At 40.8% G+C, this 20,444-nt stretch overlaps 2 protein-coding genes across 2 annotated transcripts; one reads left to right on the forward strand and one right to left on the reverse strand.

Moving 5' to 3' along the window:
- Positions 1 to 1,720: 1,720 nt before the first annotated feature.
- Positions 1,721 to 3,414, forward strand: LOC107783613 (pentatricopeptide repeat-containing protein At1g77405-like). The gene has a single exon (XM_016604596.2). It carries the CDS (start codon positions 1,947 to 1,949, stop codon positions 3,294 to 3,296), a length of 1,350 nt encoding a protein of 449 aa, XP_016460082.2. The 5' UTR covers positions 1,721 to 1,946; the 3' UTR covers positions 3,297 to 3,414.
- A 10,201-nt stretch (positions 3,415 to 13,615) lies between these two features.
- On the reverse strand, positions 13,616 to 16,184 carry LOC142170283 (uncharacterized). The gene is made up of 4 exons (XM_075232158.1): positions 15,528 to 16,184; positions 15,014 to 15,461; positions 14,574 to 14,824; positions 13,616 to 14,131 (listed from the first exon to the last, which is right to left on the reverse strand). Exons 1-4 carry the CDS (start codon positions 16,182 to 16,184, stop codon positions 13,616 to 13,618), a joined length of 1,872 nt encoding a protein of 623 aa, XP_075088259.1.
- Between the last annotated feature and the right edge of the window lie 4,260 nt (positions 16,185 to 20,444).

A 20,444-nucleotide genomic window follows, 5' to 3' on the forward strand; every position in this document is an offset into this window, starting at 1 on the left:
AATTTGCTGATGTGGCAATGTCTTTATGTATAAAAAGAGTTTTGTGACTTTATTAACAGATGAAGTGTATATTTTATCATATTATCCATAAAAATAATTTTATTTTGAAAAGTCATGGGAAATGATTTGTGAACTGAGTAAATAATAAGGATAAAATAAGAAAAAAAAATGATCTTCTCTTAGTTTGTTAAAATTGACAAGTAAAAGTGAACATATATTTTAGTATAGTGGACAAATAAAAATAAACGCATAGAGTACAATTTTATAATACTAATAGGCGAAATACATAAACGACACATTTAAGTTGTCGTCAATGATCAGACAAACACTCCAACTGACTCATTTACCATTTTAACACTTCAAGTGACTATCAAGTAAATATCTGGTCTAGTCAGCCCACCTCGCATGACACGCGGTCAGAAACGCATGTTACCCGTCAAGTAAATTAGGCTTTTACATTTTTGGAATTAATTTGAAGTGGGTCCCAAAATTTCAACAACCAGCTATGATACCATCAACGCTATTATCGCCGCATCCGCCACCGCCGTGGCTGTCAGACTTGTAAGATGCACGGTAGAAAAAGAAAATTTTCCAGCAGATTAAAGTCAACCATCAACCAAAAAATTGTGAACTCATAACTCATGAAATCTCAACAAAATTATTTCATCCATCTACATTAGAAACAATCGAAACCTAGTTGCTTGAATTAAGTAATCAACTGGATACCAATATTAAAATAAATTACTCAAAAATTTAGAATACTACAAAGAGAATAATAATTTAAAACCCAAGTTCTGAATCAATATAATAAGAGAGAGAAGACTGAGGACGAAAAAATAGATAGATAGAGCTCGTCGGAGCTGTCGAGCTGGTTAATAATACTGTAGCTACTATGTGTCGACTTCGTCAATATTGACGTGAATGAGCTCTCAAATATAACACAATGAGATAAAAAGAGAGAAAGAAGATTGCCGGAAAGGACCTTTTCCAACGAGGTCCTTGGTGGATTTTACAGTTAATTTGTTTAGGACGAGGGGCGAGAAGAGGTCCTGTCTTTAGGAAGAAGGGATGGGGAAAAGAGCATTGGGGGTTTTTATTTGTTATTTGTAGAAAAGGAAAAAGGAAAGTAGAAAGGGAACGAAGAAGAATATTGTTGGGGGGGGGGGGGAGCAAGTTCAGTAGTACGCCTGATTCACGAGGTTCTACCACCATAGGGCCCAATCATAATAAAAAGGAAATAGTTTCTTTTTTCTCCCATGCTGCCTGTCTGATCGAAATCATCGAAAAGCCATAAGTCAGAGTGCGCATACTAAGACTAAGGCTAGAGCAGTAAAAGAAATTGCTTTGCATGTGTTTTTTTTTTTTTGTTAATTACATTTGTCAAATTTTTATTACAATTTAAAGGTGTCATTTTTAATTGGTTTGATAAGTCATTGGCGAGTGTAACTCACGCATATGGTCAGTAGGACTCGGATGTTCACGAGGCCTATTTTTTATGGACTATAAGTGTCAAAATACTAAAAGGGTTAGTTGAGGTATTTGTCTGATTGTCGAGGACAACTTAAAAGGACTGTTTATGTATTTCGTCATACTAATACTACAAGTAAATTACGCTAAAATTAATTTATGAAAAATTTATTCAGTATAACTTTTATCATTTACCTTTGACAATAATATACGCCTTTATAGAACTGTATTCTTATATTCAAATTCTCTAAGGAAGAAATTGGCATCCAAATTGTCTGTCCAAGGCATAACATCATTTCATCTCCACATGTGATATCATATGTTTATGTGGCTCTATCCGACAACTTCACTCCCCTTCTTAGTTCTTAAGAGGTTCCGTTTCAGTTTTCACACACTTCAGTTCTCAAGCCATTCAACTTCCAGCTATGTACAGTTACTACTACTAAAGCTCTTCTTGCACTTCGCGGCTTTATGATAATATGTTCTCATCAAGATCACTTTCTTCTCCTAATTTTACCCAAAACCTTCTGATAAACCAAGTTTTAGCTGCAATTATCCGAAATCGAAATCGGCCGTTTGAGACAAATGTCGCAGCCTCAATTCCCAAGCAACCCATTTGGACTGTAGAAGCAGTTTCTCAAGTCTTAAGATCAATCCCCAGATACCTCTTTCAATCCCCAAGATCCATTGGCCGCCAAAGTGGGTTTCGCCACCGTACCCCATTAAAGCAAAGAAACCTAAGAGAAGAATTCCATAAGGCCCGAAAACGGGTACTCATTCTTGGTCCAGCTGCTCATAGAGATCCTCAAAATGTACAGATAGGCGTGGACAAAGCACTAGAATTTTTCCATTGGGTTGAGACTCATTGTGCGTTTACTCACAATGAGCTCACGTGTAAGGAGATGTCTCTTGTTCTTGCTAAAGGGGGTTGTAAATTGAAACTCATTTGGGAATTTCTCAAAAAGATGTCAAGAAAAGGGCTCGTTACGACACCGACCGTTACATGTTTGATAAAACGCCTAGGAGAAGAAGGGTTAGTGGAAGAAGCATTGGCTACCTTTTATAGAATGAAACAGTTTCACTGTAAGCCTGATGTGTATGCTTACAACACTCTAATATTAGCTCTTTGTAGAGTTGGAAATTTCAAGAAAGCCAAGTTTTTGTTGGAGCAAATGGAGTTGCCGGGGTTTAGGTGTCCACCTGATGTGTTCACTTACACAATCTTGATTAGCTCTTATTGTAGGTATGGTCTGGAAACTGGCTGTAGAAAAGCTATTAGGAGGAGAATATGGGAGGCGAATCACTTGTTTCGCCTTATGCTATTCAAAGGATTTGTTCCTGACGTTGTAACTTATAATAGTTTGATCAATGGATGCTGCAAAACTAATAGGATAGAGAGGGCAATGGAGTTGTTGGATGATATGGTGAAAAGGGGTATTGCACCTAATCGAATTACGCATAATTCTTTCATAAGGTACTACAGTGCTACTAATGAGATTGATAAGGCTATTGAGATGCTGAGAAGAATGCAAGGAATGGATGATGGAGTGGTAGCATGTAACAGTTCATATACACCGATAATTCATGCCCTGTGTGAAGCTGGTAGGGTGGTGGAGGCGAAAGATTTTCTTGTGGAATTGGCTGAACATGGTTCAATTCCAAGAGAATATACTTATAAACTAGTTCGTGATGCTTTAGAATCTGCAGGGAAGATTGATTTACTTGATGCAGAATTTTGTAGGCGATTAGAAGATGGTATTAAAGGTAGGATTAGACAAGTGATGAAAATGAAACCTTTGTTGCAGCATGAAAGTATTTCTTGGCATTGAATATTAAGCTTTTTATGGATTCTGATCTTATAAAAGATATAGGATTTAACTTATATGCACTATTAGTGTAGTGAATTTTTTCGATATGTATTTTAATCTATTATAGCAGGTTGCCTGACTCATTTTCTAGGTTATGAATTCTAGTTATAAAGAACATAAATCAAAAGGAATTTTTTAGGCACTAAAGCACGGCGCTTTTTCGAGTTCAAGAAGGTTATACGTTCTACTCCCCTGTGCTCTACAGTTATAGGCTCCTGTGTGATCTACTTTTTATATTGTTTATCCCTTTATTATCTAAGGTAGCACATTTAATCGTTAATTTATCAAAAGTTGCAAATTTAGCCGAAGAAGAAACCAAGCTACCTAATCTTGAGAATTTGGATAATGTACTAACTGCATGCCCCCCGGTCAGACGAATTTCGTCATCAACTTTTCTAGCCGAAATAATTAATTTTGTAAAGGGCATACATACATCTAATAAACATGGATACTGTTTGTCTAAAAGAGAGTTCTATAAGATAAATATACACTTGTAGATAAGGCAAATCCCGATAACCGAGTTGTGGGTAAACGGAGCTTTTAGCAAAGCACTAGCAATTAGCAAAATGGAAGTTACTAAAGTCATATAAGAACCAAGAGAGAAAATATTAGTTGTCACGCCTCCTTTTTACACGCCCGAAGGTAGTACAAGGGAGTTTACACGCCCGAAGGTAGTACAAGGGAGTTTTTCCAATTAAAGTGACATTATTCGAAATGGAATTAATTTATTCAATTTTGTTCAGAGTCGCCACTTGGGATAGTTTATTTGGTGTCCCAAGTCACTGATTTATTTTAAATCCCAAATCGAGGAAAATTTCGACTTTCCTTTTTGAAGTCTGCGAACCAGAAATTTTGAATAAGGAACTCTGTTAACCCGGGGGAAGGTGTTAGGCATCCCCGGATTCCGTGGTTCTAGCACGGTCGCTTAAACTATTATAACTGGCATATTATCTGATTTTAATACATGTTTTAAACTATTGTGCATTTTTACCTTATAACCACTTTTATTTAATTATTGTTACATATTGCGAATTATGTCACGAGAACCGTACTCACGATCTACAACATGTTTAATTTTTTTATTAAAGATTAAATTGTGGCCGGGTCACATAACTGTACCCCCGGATTTTAGTAACTAGGTGTCACAAACTACGTTACGGGAACCGTACCCGTAGCTATGACAATTATTCAATTAACGCACCTAAAGTAAACTACGAAAGTTCAAGCCAATTTCTATTTTTTTAGCTTGCGTTTTCTATCTCTTTTATACATACACGAACATATACATACTTCAAAAGTTTTTGTAAAAAAGGAAGATATATATTTAAATTTGCTCGACTTATGTAACTTAATGTACAAGTCATGAAAATACATAGACTAGTAAAAAAAGGATTGGATAAATCAGGAGGCAAAAAGTCCAAGAACCAGAAAACGTGAGGCAGAGAGGATAGGGGGGCAAATTTTGACGTTAAACTAATCAAATAAATAAAGTAGATTGTGGTTGTAAAAGCTGGAGTGCACAAACAACTCATTAACAAACTATTGAGGAATCATTATGCCTACGAGTTGAAACATGTGATACTATATATCTTTATATTTTTGCTACTAAAAAAACTATATACCTCATGATGCCGCTTATCTTATTTCTGAAAGTGGAGTATAGAATATAATTTACGGCTTGTTTGCTATTAAAAGATAACCATTGCTGGCCATCAGATCCTCGATTTAAGAGCAAATTTGCTTGGATTTTACTCTCTTCCTCGATGACAAGAAGTGAAAATTAAAGAAAATGAGTAAAGACTCCCAAAGAAAATAACAGATTCCAAAATCTTTACAGCATTTACTTCGTCAACATTTAATCTAAAATTTAACATTTTCGATTCATTACACTACTTTATTCAAATGAAAATCAAACATTCATCCATGACAAACTAGAATAGCAGAAATCGTATTTTTGAGCAAATCCAAAAATCTAAAAGGAATTCAATAACTTTACATAGCCATTTAGCAAAACATAATACAAAGGATTTGGGACTGACCTAACAGAGTTAAGAGGACACCAAGAGATAAGCCAAAGAAAAGCAGAATCCAAATCACATGAGGAGCTGAAGAAGCAATTTCAACAGTAGCAACAGAGCAGCAAACTTTTACTCGAATCCAGCTGAAAATTTTGAATTTTGAAGCCTTTGCTTTCAGCTCTTTTGAGTGTGAAGAAATTTTCAAAGTGAGTCTCTCAAATGTTGGGTGTGAATTCAGGTGTGCATTTTCAGAGAAGCTTCCATGGTAAAATGAGTGTGTGCAGCCGTTTTTCTTGGGAAGAAAGGGTGAGATCTGTTGTATTTGTCTGTTGCTTGGAGAAAAAATCCAAGAAGAAGAAGAAGAGAGCTCTCTTGTAAAATGCGCCCTTTTCTATATATAAATTTTTTTAAGGTTAGGTCTTGATGTGTGTGTTATAGGTAGAGAGAATGATGAAGAGTGGGTGGAGGAAATATTTTTTGGGGAGAGTGGGGAACATGAGTGGGGAAAGTGGGGAGAGTGGGGAACATGAGTGGGGAAAATGGGGAAAGTGGGTAGTGATCGGAGAAAGTGGGGAAAGTGGGTAGTGAGTGGAGAAAGTGGGGAAAGTGGGAAGAGTGGGGAACATGAGTGGGGAAAATGGGAAAAATGGGTAGTGAGTGGAGAAAGTGGGGAAAGTGGGTAATGAGTAGAGAAAAGTAGGAATAAATTCAAACATAGTCAAAAATAAGCTGCTCACAACTGCTGTCCCTCTTTGCTCGAAAACATAAAGAGTTTTCGGGCAAAGATAAAGTGAGCAACTACAAGCAATTTTTGCCCGTTTGAAACTCCATTTGGAAGCATTTTGAAAAAGTTTGACCGAACCTTGCTTCAGAGGTTACCTACATATCCTTGGCTATAAAGGAATCAGGTCGGTGTAGTTCTGAAAGTTTTGGTAGCTGGGATTACCGGGAAACTGTGGTTTCACTGTTGTTGCTGCTGTTTCTGCTTGCTGAGCTCCTTATTACACAAAAAAATGGAAAAATAAAAAGCTAAACTAGGTAAGCCTATCAACTATGAGTTATAAGATTCCCATCTATAAGTCTCTTGAAGCTTGATCTTGAGTCTTAGTTGGTTCTTGCTGTTGGACTCCGATCTGAATCTTGATGCTCGTTAGTTGCAATCGCTGATTCATTCTTCAGCTTTTGGATCAAGGCAGGACATGCGAAGCTTGTGACTTCAATCCTATCTTGAGCAGCCCGCATCTTTTCTACGCTTCTGCACTTTAGAGCTCACATCTTTTTTCTTGTGTTTCTTTTCTTTTATTTGAAAAGAGACTTCTTCTTTTGGTCGCCTCGAAACTTGTCCCTCGAGGTAAAAACCTTCTTAGGCACCAAAACAAACAAACAAACGAAATTTTTCTGCCCCAGTTTTCACTAGGAAAATTTTGTGAGTTATTGCAACAAAATCTAAATTATTTCTTTATTGAAAGCAATAAAATCAGGATTGTGTATCCCAGAGAAAAAGAGATTAGGGAATGGAGACCCTATATCTAAAATGAAATCAAATGGGGATTGGAGGCCCCAAGTTGGAAAGATTACCAGGGTATGCTGGAAAAATGATCGGGTTATGCCGGGAAAGTCATCGGATTATGCCGGAAATAAAAAAGGTCCTCGGGTTATGCCGGGGACGTCCACGGTTTATGCCGGGAAATTCATCGGGTTATGCCAGAAAAAGGAAAGGTCCTCGGGTTATGCCGGAAAATTCATCGGGTTATGCCGGAAAAGAAAAATGTCCTCGGGTTATGTCGGGGAGGTCCACGAGTTATGCCGGGAGAAAAGAAAAAAAAAAGGTCTCTGGGTTATGCCAGGGAGGTCCACGGGTTATGCCGGGAGAAAAAGAAAAAGGTCTCTGGGTTATGCCAAGGAAGTCCACCGGTTATGCCGGGAGGAAAAGAAAAAGGTCCTTGGGTTATGCCAGGGAGGTCCACGGGTTATGCCGGGAGAGTCATCGGGTTATGCCGGAAAAGAAAAAGGTCCTCGGGTTATGCCGGGGAGGTCTACGGGTTATACCGCGAAAGAAAAAAAAAGTCCTCGAGTTATGCCGGGGAGGTCCACGGGTTATACCGGAAAAGTTCATCGGGTTATGCCGGAAAAGAAAAAGGGTCCTCGGGTTATGCCGGGGAGATCCACGGGTTATGTCGGGAAAGTCATCGGATTATGCCGGAGAAAGGAAAAGGTCCTCGGGTTATGCCGGGGATCAACTAGAGAGTGGAACTCAATACTAAAAGAGACTACCAGGTTATGCTGGCAGTGACTAGGGAATGAGACCCTAGGTGGGAAAAGATTACCAGGTTACTGGCATCGACTAGGGAATGGGGTCCTATGTTGGAAAGGACGTAGCTAGAGATTGGAGACTCTATGCTACCATGATTTTGAATTTCTCTTCTTCTTCTTTTTATTTTTATTTTTTATCAATCTTCATTTTTTTTTTGAGTTTAAGAAAATGAGTAAAAAATGCAGGAAAGAATTGGGAGGAGACTTCCCTTTTGGGTTGATTATTGTAGCATAGCTATTTCTAACCCTTGCACATTTCCTTTTGGTTGCACCTGATTTTTGCATGGTTGTTTTGGATTGCACCTGTTTCAATTTTTCAAACAAAGAACAACTGCTAGTTTGAAACGGTGGTCGGTTTTGTGGCCTTCATTGTTTTTGATCACTTAATCTCGGTCTAGCTCTTTTGGTGAGAACCTCTGCTGCTTGTTGAAGATTGATCTCTCTCCTAAAACCGAGGAACTCAACTTTTCAAACTTTCCAAACGGCGGTTCAACCGTGCGGGGCTTTGTCCCTTTCACTTTAATCCACCTCTAGGGCTTTGACTTCGAATTTCTTTTCATTTTCAATAACTCTGGTTTTAGAGCATCGGCTATTATGGCCAGTCGGGATCGACTTGATGCACCCGCTGAGGCTGGGGTACTTTTCTTTGGACTTGGTTTTTATCAAGCAGAACTCTATAAAACCAATCTTGCCACCTTTTCTTTGTATTAGTTACAGAACAGAGTTAGACCGAAAGAGGTTCAAGAAAAAGTAAACAAATGACAAGAAAATGAATTTAAAAGAGAAGCATCCCTTTCAGGGAGGAAGGACGGACTTATCTGAGGTGCATGCAGACTTCAAATAGACATGACATACTTCTTGGACTAGACAACCGATCCGCACAAATATCCTATCTTCTCATAAACTCATTGCGACCCGTGTTTCAAAACCGAGAAAACTTGCCAGGACTTTTTCAATACCAATGGTGGTGATGGGTTTCTTCTTTTCGATCGTTGACGCCCTTTGTGGGTTTTCACCAATCGATCTCTCTCATTTCTCTTCTTATCGTCGCCTTATAGTGCTCGTTACGAATTTTTACTAACAAGACTCTTTCATTTTCGATTTCTCTGCTCGCCATTGCCTTATGGCGCCCGTAGGTTTTCACCAATAAGACTCTCTCATTTTATTTCTCTCATCTTGATTGCATCATATCCAAGCAACTGCGTTCTTTGATTTTGAAAATCCTTTTGCCGATTGATCGAAAGGACTAGAAACAGGTTTGGGTAAAAAGAACTTGGATCGAATTACAAATTTGGAACCGTTCGGGCTGGATCATCGCCGAATTATTATAACGTCTGCCCCAGTTTCACTTTTGGGGAAATTTGGATTTTTGTTTTGGTGTGACTGAACCCCAGGGAGAGGCTGCCTACGTATCCTTTCGGAATCAAGTCGAACGTAGTTCAGGAAACTTTGTTTTTGATTTTTCTTTTGTTTTTCTGTTTTGTTTTGTTTTCTCTCTTTTTTTTATTGAGACTTTCAGGTTCCAAAGAGGGTAATGAAAGAAAGGTAAACGGCTCAAAGGGTTAGCAAAGGATTGGAGTGTTTGGGGTAGCGAGAATGAAAGCCTTCGTCATCCCAATCGGATAATGTTATTGCTGCAGAAGGATTAGACATAGTACCTTTTGACCGCATAGTACCTTTTGACCGCATCTGCATTTACAGCTATTTCAGAGTCATTTCCTTCAATGTCTCCAAGATATAATGCCCCTTTTGGCAACAATTTTCTGATGATATATGGGCCTTTCCAGTTAGGAGCAAATTTTCCTTTGGCTTCTTGATGATGGGGGAGAATACGCCTTAAGACGAGTTGCCCCACTTCAAAGTTTCTAGGCCGCACTTTCTTGTTGTAGGCACGAGTCATTCTTTGTTGATACAACTGCCCGTGGTAGACTGCAGCCATTCGCTTTTCATCGATCAGGGTTAACTGTTCCAAACGGGTTTTGACCCACTCACAGTCTTCACTTTCAGCTTCAACAATGATCCGGAGAGAAGGGATTTCAACTTCCGCGGGTATTACGGCTTCCGTGCCATAAACCAAAAGGTACGGGGTTGCTCCGACCGATGTGCGCACAGTAGTGCGATACCCCAATAATGCAAACGGCAACTTTTCATGCCACTTCCTGGAACTTTGAATCATCTTTCTCAAAATCATTTTGATGTTCTTGTTTGCTGCTTCGACGACACCATTGGCTTTGGTACGATAAGGAGTAGAGTTCCGATGCGTTATCTTGAATTGTTCACATATATCTCTCATCAAATGACTATTCAAATTTGGAGCATTATCCGTAATGATAGTTGCAGGAATACCAAAACGGCAGATGAGGTTGGAATGCACGAAGTCTACTACAGTTTTCTTGGTGACAAATTTAAGGGTAATTGCTTCAACCCACTTTGTGAAGTAGTCGATAGCGACCAATATGAATCTATGCCCATTTGAAGCTTTCGGCTCAATCGGCCCAATGACGTCCATACCCCAGGCAACAAATGGCCAAGGTGCTGACATGGGATGCAGTTCTGTAGGCGGTGCATGAATCAAATCACCGTGCACCTGACATTGGTGACATTTTTGGATGAAACTGAAGCAGTCCTTTTCCATAGTCATCCAGTAATAGCCCGCTCGCAGGATTTTCTTTGCCAAAACATACCCGTTCATGTGGGGTCCGCACAATCCTGCGTGTACATCATACATGATTCTTCCGGCTTCTTTGACATCAACACATCTTAACAAGTTGAGGTTCGGAGTCCTTTTGTACAAAACATCACCGCTCAGGAAGAAACCACTTGCGTACCGTCTGATGGTTCTCTTTTGGTCCCCACTGGCTTGCTCGGGGTACTCTTTAGTTTTCAGAAATCTTTTGATATCATGATACCATGGCTGAATACTTGGTTCTGCCTCAGCCGTATTACAGTAACCGTGTTTTTCCCGGATTTGGATTTCCAAGGGATCAATGTGGGCATTTCCTGGGTATGGCAGCATCGAGGCCAAAGTAGCAAGTGAATCGGCCAGTTCATTGTGACAACGAGTGATGTACCTGAACTCTATTGACTTGAATCGCCTACTAAGATCTTCCACGTGTTGCATGTAGGGAATAAGTTTGACATCTCGAGTCTCCCATTCTCCTTGAGCTTGTCAGATAATCAGATCTGAATCTCCCATGATTAACAATTCTTCGACATCTTGGTCGATTGCCATGTTCATACCCATAATGCAGGCTTCATACTCAGCAGTATTGTTTGTGCAGAAAACCCGAAGTCGGGCTGTGGCTGGATACTGCTGACCAGTGGGTGAGATCAAGATTGCCCCAATTCCAACGCCTTTTGCGTTCACAGCTCCATCGAAGAACATTTTCCAAGCATTGGTGTCTTCTGATGTCATCTCGATTGAATTCACCTCCTCATCTGGAAAGTAAGTACTCAGAGGTTGATATTCATCATCCACAGGGTTTTCAGCTAGGTGATCTGCTAAAGCCTGGGCCTTTATTGTCGTGCGGGTGACATAGACTATGTCAAACTCAGTGAGCAGGATCTACCATTTTGCTAACCTCCTTGTGGGCATCGGCTTCTGGAATATGTACTTCAAAGGGTCCAACCTGGTAATGAGGTAAGTGGTATAGGCCAACAAGTAATGCCTAAGCTTCTGAGCGACCCAAGTTATAGCGCAGCAAGTTCTTTCCAACAAAGTGTATTTGGCTTCATAGCTGGTAAACTTCTTGCTCAGATAGTAGATGGCCTACTCTCTCTTTTCGGTCACATCATGTTGCCCAAGGACGCAGCCAAAGGAATTTTCCAAGACTGTCAGATACAAGAACAGAGGCCTTCCCGGTTCAGGTGGGACCAAGACTGGCGGGTTCGACAAATATTCTTTGATTTTGTCAAAGGCTTCTTGACACTCATCCGTCCATTTAATCGCTGTATCTTTCTTTAACAGCTTGAAGATGGGTTCACATGTTGAAGTCAACTGAGCAATGAATCGGCTAATGTAATTCAACCTTCCCAGCAGGCTCATAACCTCTTTCTTGGTTCTTGGAGAAGGCAAATCCCGAATAGACTTTATCTTTGTTGGGTCTAGCTCGATGCCTCTCCGACTGACTATAAATCCCAAGAGTTTGCCAGACGGAACTCTGAATGCACATTTCACCGGATTTAGCTTCAAATCATATTTACGTAGCCGCTCAAAGAATTTTCTTAGGTCCCGAACATGGTCGTCCTGGGTTCTGGATTTGATGATCACATCGTCCACATACACCTCTATCCTTTGATGCATCATGTCATGAAATATGGCAGTCATGGCCCTCATATAAGTTGCCCCGGCATTTTTCAAACCAAAAGGCATGACCATGTAACAATAGGTGCCCTAGGGTATGGTGAAAGCTGTCTTTTCCGCATCTTCTTCATCCATCAACACCTGGTGATATCCTGCATAACAATCCACAAAAGACTATATTTCATGTTTGGCGCAGTTATAAACAAGGATATGGATGTTTGGCAGAGGGAAATTGTCCTTGGGGCTTGCTTTGTTCAGATCTCGGTAGTCAACGCACACCCGAATTTTCCCATCTTTCTTTGGCACGGGAACTATGTTAGCCAGCCATGTGGTGTATCGGACCACTCGGATCACTCCCGCCTTTAACTGTTTTGTGACCTCTTCTTTAATCTTGTCACTGATATCAATTTTGAACTTCCTCTGTTTTTGCTGGACAGGGGAATAATCGGGGTAGGTTGGAAACTTATGGACCACTAAATCGACACTTAATCATGGCATGTCATCGTATGACCAAACAAACACATCTTTGAATTCAAACAAAAGTTGGATCAATGCATCCCTGGTTCTTTCATCTGTGTGAATGCTTATCTTGGTTTCTTTGACTTCTTCAGAGCTACCCAGATTAACCGGCTCGGTTTCATTTAAGTTCGGCTTAGGTTTATTCTCAAATTGTTCCAATTCTCGATTTATTTCCTTAAAAGCATCTTCTTCATCATATTCCATTTCTTGATTCATTATTTCACAATTAGACAGCATGTTTGGATCTGGGCATGAAGTCCGCAAGCATGTCATGTTATTTAAAGCCGCATTATTAGAACTGAAAGAAGAAATAAAAAAAGTAACAAAATTAGAAAGAATAAAGAGAGACGAACGATGAAATATTAATTTCATTTCATTGAATTTTGAAGATAACAGGGTTTACATTAGCATTTAAAGACAGGAAACTAAAAGAAAAACATCCGAGTTACACCTTGAAATAACTCGTGATGCAGAAAAGGTGGCAGGACTGGACTACCGGGATTCCCGCCTGATTGGAAACGGAGTAGCCTTCCAGTTTTGCAGCTTAGCATTGGGCCCCATATGCAGCACCTCAGCGGTGCTCGAGCCTTCTCCCGGCTGAACCATGTGGGTTTCATACAGCATTTGCCTCATAGCCCCACAGATTTCTTCAATTTCCTCGGCCGTGAAGGCCTCATCTTCTTCTTCTTCATTGTACTTGGGCCTGACAAATGTTCTGTAGAGATGCGGAATTGGCTGAGATAAAACCCAACCATTGCTCTTTCGTTGATTTGCCCACGTCACATCAGCTTCTGTGGCGTGAAAACCCACACCGAAGAACTTCTTGGTGGCAAGTAAGGTGATAGGTTCGGTGATACCTTCCAATGATGCCCCAAGCCCCTTCCCGGGTTTATAACCATGCCTGATCATTTCCTTGGCAACCATAACTGACACTTTTGAGAGAAAAGGCTGAGGGCAAGGGCTTCCTTCTTCATATTGGTCTGCGACCACAACCTCGAAAACTTGATAGACTATATGTTCACTACCTTCCCTAGCTTCGGGCATGGGACCGGCGGGTCCCGATAGATCGATTGCTCATCCTCTCTGTGGACTATGATCTCCTGATCTTCATATTCCAATTTCACCATCTAGTGGAGAGTGGAAGGTACGGCTCCTGCCGCGTGAATCCAAGGCCTTCCCAAGAGGAAATTATAAGAAGTATCCATGTCTAGGACTTGAAAGGTCACCTCAAAATCCACAGGTTCAATAGTCAAAATCAAATCGATCTCGCCTATGGTCACTCTTTTGATGCCATCAAAGGCATGAACACAGACGTTGTTGGGCCTGATTCTCTCAGTCTCGATATCCATTCTTTGCAGAGTTGAGAGAGGGCAGATATCTACTCCGGAACCGCCATCCAGCATGACTCTTTTCACATAGTACCCCTCACATTTAACTGTTAGGTGGAGGGCTTTGTTGTGGGTGGCCCCCTCCGGGGGCAGGTCATTCTTGCTAAAGGAGATCTGATTGATTGTGAAGAATCTTTCTGCCATCCTCTCCAGTTGTTCCACAATAGTTTCAATCGGAACGTAAGCTTCATTGAGGGTTTTGATCAACACTTTATGATGTTCAGTTGAATTCATTAATAGAGACAACAAAGAGACCTGAGCAGGAGACTTTCGGAGTTAGTCAATTATCTCGTAGTCCGAAGTTTTCATTTTCCTGAAGAACTCTTCTGCTTCTTCGGCACTAACTGACTTCTTGAGTGGGAAACGCTTCTTCGTGGCATTATTCACTTCCTCCAGATTGAGGTATTTCTCAGCGGGTTAGTTTCATTTACTTCTCCCAGGACTTCTTTTCCTTTGTAGGTTACTACCGCCTCGTTATAGCAGTAGGATCTGTCATGGGCCTCTGCGGTGCGCGGCCAATAACCACGGTCTCATTCAGCCTTGGTGAAATTATTGGCCCCCGTACCACATAGGTCCCTTTTGGCACATACATTTTAGATCCTTTTTTCAGCTCAAACCTTCTTGGAGGGCTCAATGTCACTTGTCCTTTCCTAGGACCCCGGGGCACATAAAGGATGGCATCTTTCGAGGGTACTACCTCAGTTTTGGTTTCCACTATTTTTTCTGTGTTTTGAGGGGTGGGTTTACTCTTCTTCTCCCCTTTTTCTTGCTTTGCATCAGCCTTTGGCTTTTTCTCGACGTCGGCGATTGCAATGATGGCTTTCAAGGCAGGATCAAACTCTTTATCTTCGCAGATCATTCCAATAACCGGTCCATTGTTGTGAGCCGGTAACGGGTTGTTGGTCACATTAGGAATGTCTTCATCCTTTAACACTATCCGCTTTTGTTCTATGAGATTTTTGACAACCCTTTTCAAAGTCCAACAGCTCTCAGTGTCATGCCCTTCCACCCCAGAATGATAGGCACATCAGGCGCCAGGTTGGTAAGAGGGTGACTCTGGGTTTTGCCTATTTGGGGGTACGGGTTGTAACAAACCCATTTGGACCAGTTTAGGGAAAAGGCTAGAATATGACTCACCAATAGGTGTGAAGTTTGTCTTGGGCGGCTCCCGAGCACGGGCATTGTAGGGGAAATTATTTTGTGGAGGTTGGAGATTATACTGAGCTTGGTGAGGAAGTTGATTTCTGGGAAATTGAGCTCGGTTTTGGTGAAATTGTTGTTGTGACCTAGCGTATGGTTGTGCATTCATCACTGTGTATGGTTGAAGATCCATAGCATAGGTCGCATCGTGATGGGGGTAGTAGTATTGTGGGGTTCTTTCAGAGAAATGAAGTCTGGTCGAACGGGGTTTTCTTACACTCGAAGTTGCCATTGCTACTTCTTCCTTCTTCTTTCGGTTTGCTACTCCTCCAGACCAGCCTTGGATTGCTTGGGAGGTAGCCCTTATAGCAGACTGACTCAAGATTTGCCCTATTTTCAACCCATTCTCAACCATTTCACCGATTTTGATGGCTTCGGCAAACGACTTTCCCATTGCAGACATCATGTTTCGATAATAATCAGCCTCTTGGGCTTGCAGGAAGACACTGACCATTTTTGTTTCGTCCATTAGAGACTTGACTCTGGCCGCTTGTTCGCGCCATTTGACAGCATACTCTCGAAAGCTCTCCGAGGACTTCTTCTTTAGATTTGATAATGAATTCCTGTTAGGGGCAATGCCGATGTTATATTGAAACTGCCTGACAAAATCCCGAGCCAAGTCGTCCCAGATATGCCAACGAGATATATCCTGATCCATATACCATTCAGAAGCAATGCCGACCAAAGTCTCTCCAAAGTAGTCCATAAGAAGCTCTTCTTTTCCGCCCGCTCCCCGCAGCTGGTTGCAGTACCTTTTGAGGTGGGCAATGGGATCCACATGCCCGTCATACTTTTTAAACTTTGGGGTTTTGAAACCCAAAGGTAGATGTACGTGCGGGAACATGCATAGGTCAACGTAAGATACGCTCTTTTGCCCACTCAGACCCTGTATATTTTTGAGACTTTGCTTCATGTTTCTCATCTTTCTGGTAATTTCCTCTTGTTCAGGTGTTTTTTTAGCTTTTTCCTGCCCCGCGGTAAACTCGTACCGGGGCGGCTGAGGGTAAGCATTGGTAGTAAACTGGGTAGGTTCCAGTGGTAAAGATGGTGCTTGAAATGTGAAGGAAGATGAATCGAAGTTAGGCCTGGGTAAAGCAGGTTGTGCCATAGCTGAACAAGCTGGAGCGGTGAATATGTTTGAAGCTGCACCTGAAGCTAACACCTGGGGGCGAGACTCAGAAGGTGTTCCAGCAAAGTGGGCTGAAATGGTAGGATATCCCAGTGGGGTATTTGGATAACTCATGGGGATGTTGGAGGTCCCACTTGTCCTGGGAAAAAGCTCAGGGAATCCAGGGATCGCACTTGGTGGTTCTTTTCCATTGGCCCAGGCGTCCCACATTTCCATCATGCGGAGACGCAGAATTCTATTTTCCTCAGCAGTTGCTGACTCAGAAGTTGGGATGGTCGAGATCGGACTATCCTCTGGAATAGGAACTGTTGGCAGAGGAATTTCTGAAGACATTTCAATGCTTCCTTTTGACCTTGTGAAGTATGAATGTGAAGCCAGACTACCACAAAACCAACCACCTTACTATAGAACCTAACTAACAGTAAACAAACCGGTCAGTTTGAAGCAATTAACACATAGGTAATCGCACGTTGGGGTGTGATGCACCTATACAGTTAAATGTGTTTTTACATGTTTCGCAATGGTTGCATGTTTCATCCCGGCTCTGCTTATTTTCCCCAATTTTCTTTTTCTTTCCACTTTTGGCTTTTGTACTTCTCCTCTTATTCCTATTTTCCACTCTTTTCTTTCCTCTCTTTCCTTGCTTTTTTTTCGTTTTTCTTTTGGTTTTTCTTTGGCTCTCTTTTTCACATCCCTCTCTTATTTGAGTTATTTACAAAAATGTGACCGGATCCGATGAGGATTGCCTACGTGTCACGATGCCATGTGAATCAATCATACGTAGTTCAAGAAAAACAAATGCGAAAAATAAAGAAATAATTTTTGGGAATTTTCAAATTTTCATTAATAAAACTCCTAAACTTTCTATTACAAAAGACTTCCAACTACTCATTTTCTTGGAATTTTAAAAACTACCAACAGACTCAAAAATAATTTCCAAAATACAGACTCAATAAATGAAAAATCATGAATACATCAATGCTTCAACTCCTGAGGCCCGTGGGACATCATTCGGTCTCACGGGCCTACGTCCGAGATACCCTTGAAGCCGCTCCAAATCACTCATTATCTGGCGGACAAATGTCATTTCAGCAGCGAAGAAAGTGGTCTGAGTCATATCCTCACATGCGTGGCATTTCATGATGATATAGTAGGCAATGGCTCTAACCCTCTCTCGGACAATACCCTTTTCCTAAAGTAAATGCCCGATTTGCTGATTCCGAGCTTCCAACACTTGAGTGTCATGATGATTTTGATTCCGCAATTGTTGCATATCTTCGTCCATTTGGGCCATCAGAGCATAACAATGTTCCCTATCGGCTTTAAAATTCCTGGTCTGTTTGTCCGCCTCATTTTCAAGGGTGGTTAGCTTTCTCTTTAAATTGGCGATTGTCCCCTCATATTTTCTTTTCATTTGTCGCACAAACTCTGCCCGCTTCTGCATTCTCTGCCAATTGTGCTTGGACTTTTGCTAGACTAGCCTCAGATTTTTCTAGGTCATCTTGACACTCAAGTACTTTCTTTCTCATACCGCTTATAAGCATTTCATCTGCCCGGCTTCTTTCCAGGTTTCTAGCAACTATTCTCATTTTATGGATTTGAGCTTTGAGAGCTTCGTTTTCCTGAGTTAGCTTTTTCTTTTCCCCTTCATCTGCGGCAGCTTGGATACTGTGGCCAAATTTGAGGTCCCTGATTTGTCCCTCTAATTTACTTATCTTGGCCCTATAGCTTTCTTCTTTTGCCAACCAGCCCCACTGTTCCTGCGAGTCGTTAGTGAATTGTTGGACATGGGGTCTCTTAGCAGGTCTCTCGAGCTCTCGAGGAATTTGAAACCTTTTGCCAAACCAAACCATATAATTGGGGTCCACCTCACCTCTAGCTAGATCCCGCACCATAGTCTTGGGTTCGAGAAATCTGCACTCATTCCAAACTTGGCGAACTCTTCCTTCTGGAAATACAGCCTTTGGGCCCAATTCGACGACATGTACACTCAAATCTTCGTCATGGGGGACGGTTTGAAATCTTCCCAGTTGGCGCAAAACCCTGTGAGGAGTATATGGCTGGATGCTCCGGATGCCCATTAGGAGAAAGTAGCACACTTTAGCTCATGTATATGACTTCGGTGGCAGGGAGCCATCCGAACGTCCACTCAATTTTATCCGAAGTTAAAGAACTCAAGTGTGAAAACCAAGCTTCGGTACCCTCAAGAAATTCAACCCCCGCCACTCGGCTTTCAAATTCTTCGATGCAATCCAAACCGGTCATGTCGTAGTTCATATACCCGACACGGTGGCAGAGATGTTCCAGTATCCACAATTGTAGTAGTAAGTTGCAGCCTTGGAAGAATTTTCCCCCTTCTCGACAGATGGTCAAAGCTCGGTAAATCTTAGATAAGATCAGGGGAACCAAAGTGCCATTAGCTTTCTTGATTGCGACATCAACCATTCCCACGAGGCCCAATTCTATGTTGTCGTCTTTTCGCGAACATATTATAACACTCAAGAATTCTACTATAAAAACCAAACCCTGCCTTGTCTCCCATTTATCTTTATTTCCGGCATGGGTCAGACCAGTATTCGGTGCTTCGAAACCTTGGGGATTGCCATAGAGTTGGTACAAGAACTGGAAAGTGCAAAACCCTTCAGATAAATTCCCATCCTGAATATCCCGGCTAATACTCAACATATCCAGAAACTTGTGAGGAGATACTGGTCTCGGTGACACCGGGTACCGACTTCTAAAGTTTCTGCTAAGGCCGGCGTAACCCGCTATTTCCTCTAGCGTGGGTGTGAGCTCAAAATCAGAAAAGCGAAACACATTGCGAGTCGGATCCCAAAAAGGTATCAAGGCATCAATCACGTCCAATCTTGGCTTGATGTTCAAAAGTCCGACAAGACCACCCAAAACTTTTATCACAGTTCCTCGGCTACCTTTTCCTAGGTCATTCCACCACATGTGGAGCTGTAAGGGGATCTCTTCAAAAGCTGCGAAGGGTTCGTTTTCATCTGTGCTCATCCTGCACATTTATTAGGGTGATTTAATTTAAAAGGTTATGACTCATTTTGACTCAAGAAAAGGTTATCACTATTTTTTTAAATTTTCATAAAAAATCCGGCTTTGCAAATACGGCCTTTCAGTACTTCGGGGAAGAAGATTTTAATGTTTTGTTTGCTAAACGGCCAAAACCTTAAAAAAACTACTAAAGGTGGCTGTTCTTGCAAAAACGGCCTTCCGGCGCCCTTTTGGGGTCATTCAACTATTTTAGACAAGAATGATATCACCTTACTTATTTACAATCAAAACAAAAAAATTTTGTTCTTTTTGGGCTATTTTTACAAAAATGAAGTTGGACCCGATGGGGGTTGCCTACGTATCCCACATCCGGTGAGAATCAAACTGGCGTAGTTCGGGAAGACCAGAAATAAAGTAAATAAACTAACTCTTTTTTTTTTTGGGAATTTCGAAAGAAGAAAGAGATTTTTTTTTAATTTAGACTTTTATTGTTTTTTTTTTGGAATTTAGATAGAAAAAACTTCTAAAGAAGAAAGAAAAATATTTTTGGAATTTTATTTTGAATTTATGAAAGAAATGCTTCTAAAAAATTGAAATATTTTTGAATTTTGAATTTTCTTTTCAATTTTGAAAGAAGAATGAAAATATTTTTGGATTTTTGGAAGAAATTAAAAGAAAATATTTTTGTATATATATATATATTAAAACAATTAGGGTCTAAAGAAGCAGTAAAAGAAAATATTTTTGTACTAAAGAAGCAAGTAATGGAAAATATTTTTTATTTTTTGGATTTTTTGAAAATTGGAGTCTAAAAAAAGACTTTTCTAGAGAGGAAGTAAAGGAAAATATTTTTGGATTTTTTTTTTGAAAATTATGGGCCGGAACCGATGAGGTTTGCCTACGTATCTCACATCCGGTGAGAATCAGACCCGCGTAGTTCGCCAGTTTTGACAGAACAGGGGAAACATGGCAGTTGAAAACTTTGGCTCATTTGGAGATGACTTCTTTTTTTTCGGAATTTCGGCAGAGTTTCAGAATTTTCTAAATACCTACCTCTCACTCCTATATTATTATTATTTATTTATTTTATTTTTTTTTTTTGATTTTCTTCCTCTGTTCTAGAAGCCGGTCAACATGCAAGCCGAAACAAACAGATGCTCAAGTAGCACGTAAGATGCATCAGGATGGTCTTTTTCATTTGGGTATACCTGTCCTAGATAGACCCAA

This window comes from Nicotiana tabacum, chromosome 16 (assembly GCF_000715075.1).
Source record: "Nicotiana tabacum cultivar K326 chromosome 16, ASM71507v2, whole genome shotgun sequence".
In the NCBI taxonomy this organism is placed as follows: domain Eukaryota; kingdom Viridiplantae; phylum Streptophyta; class Magnoliopsida; order Solanales; family Solanaceae; genus Nicotiana; species Nicotiana tabacum.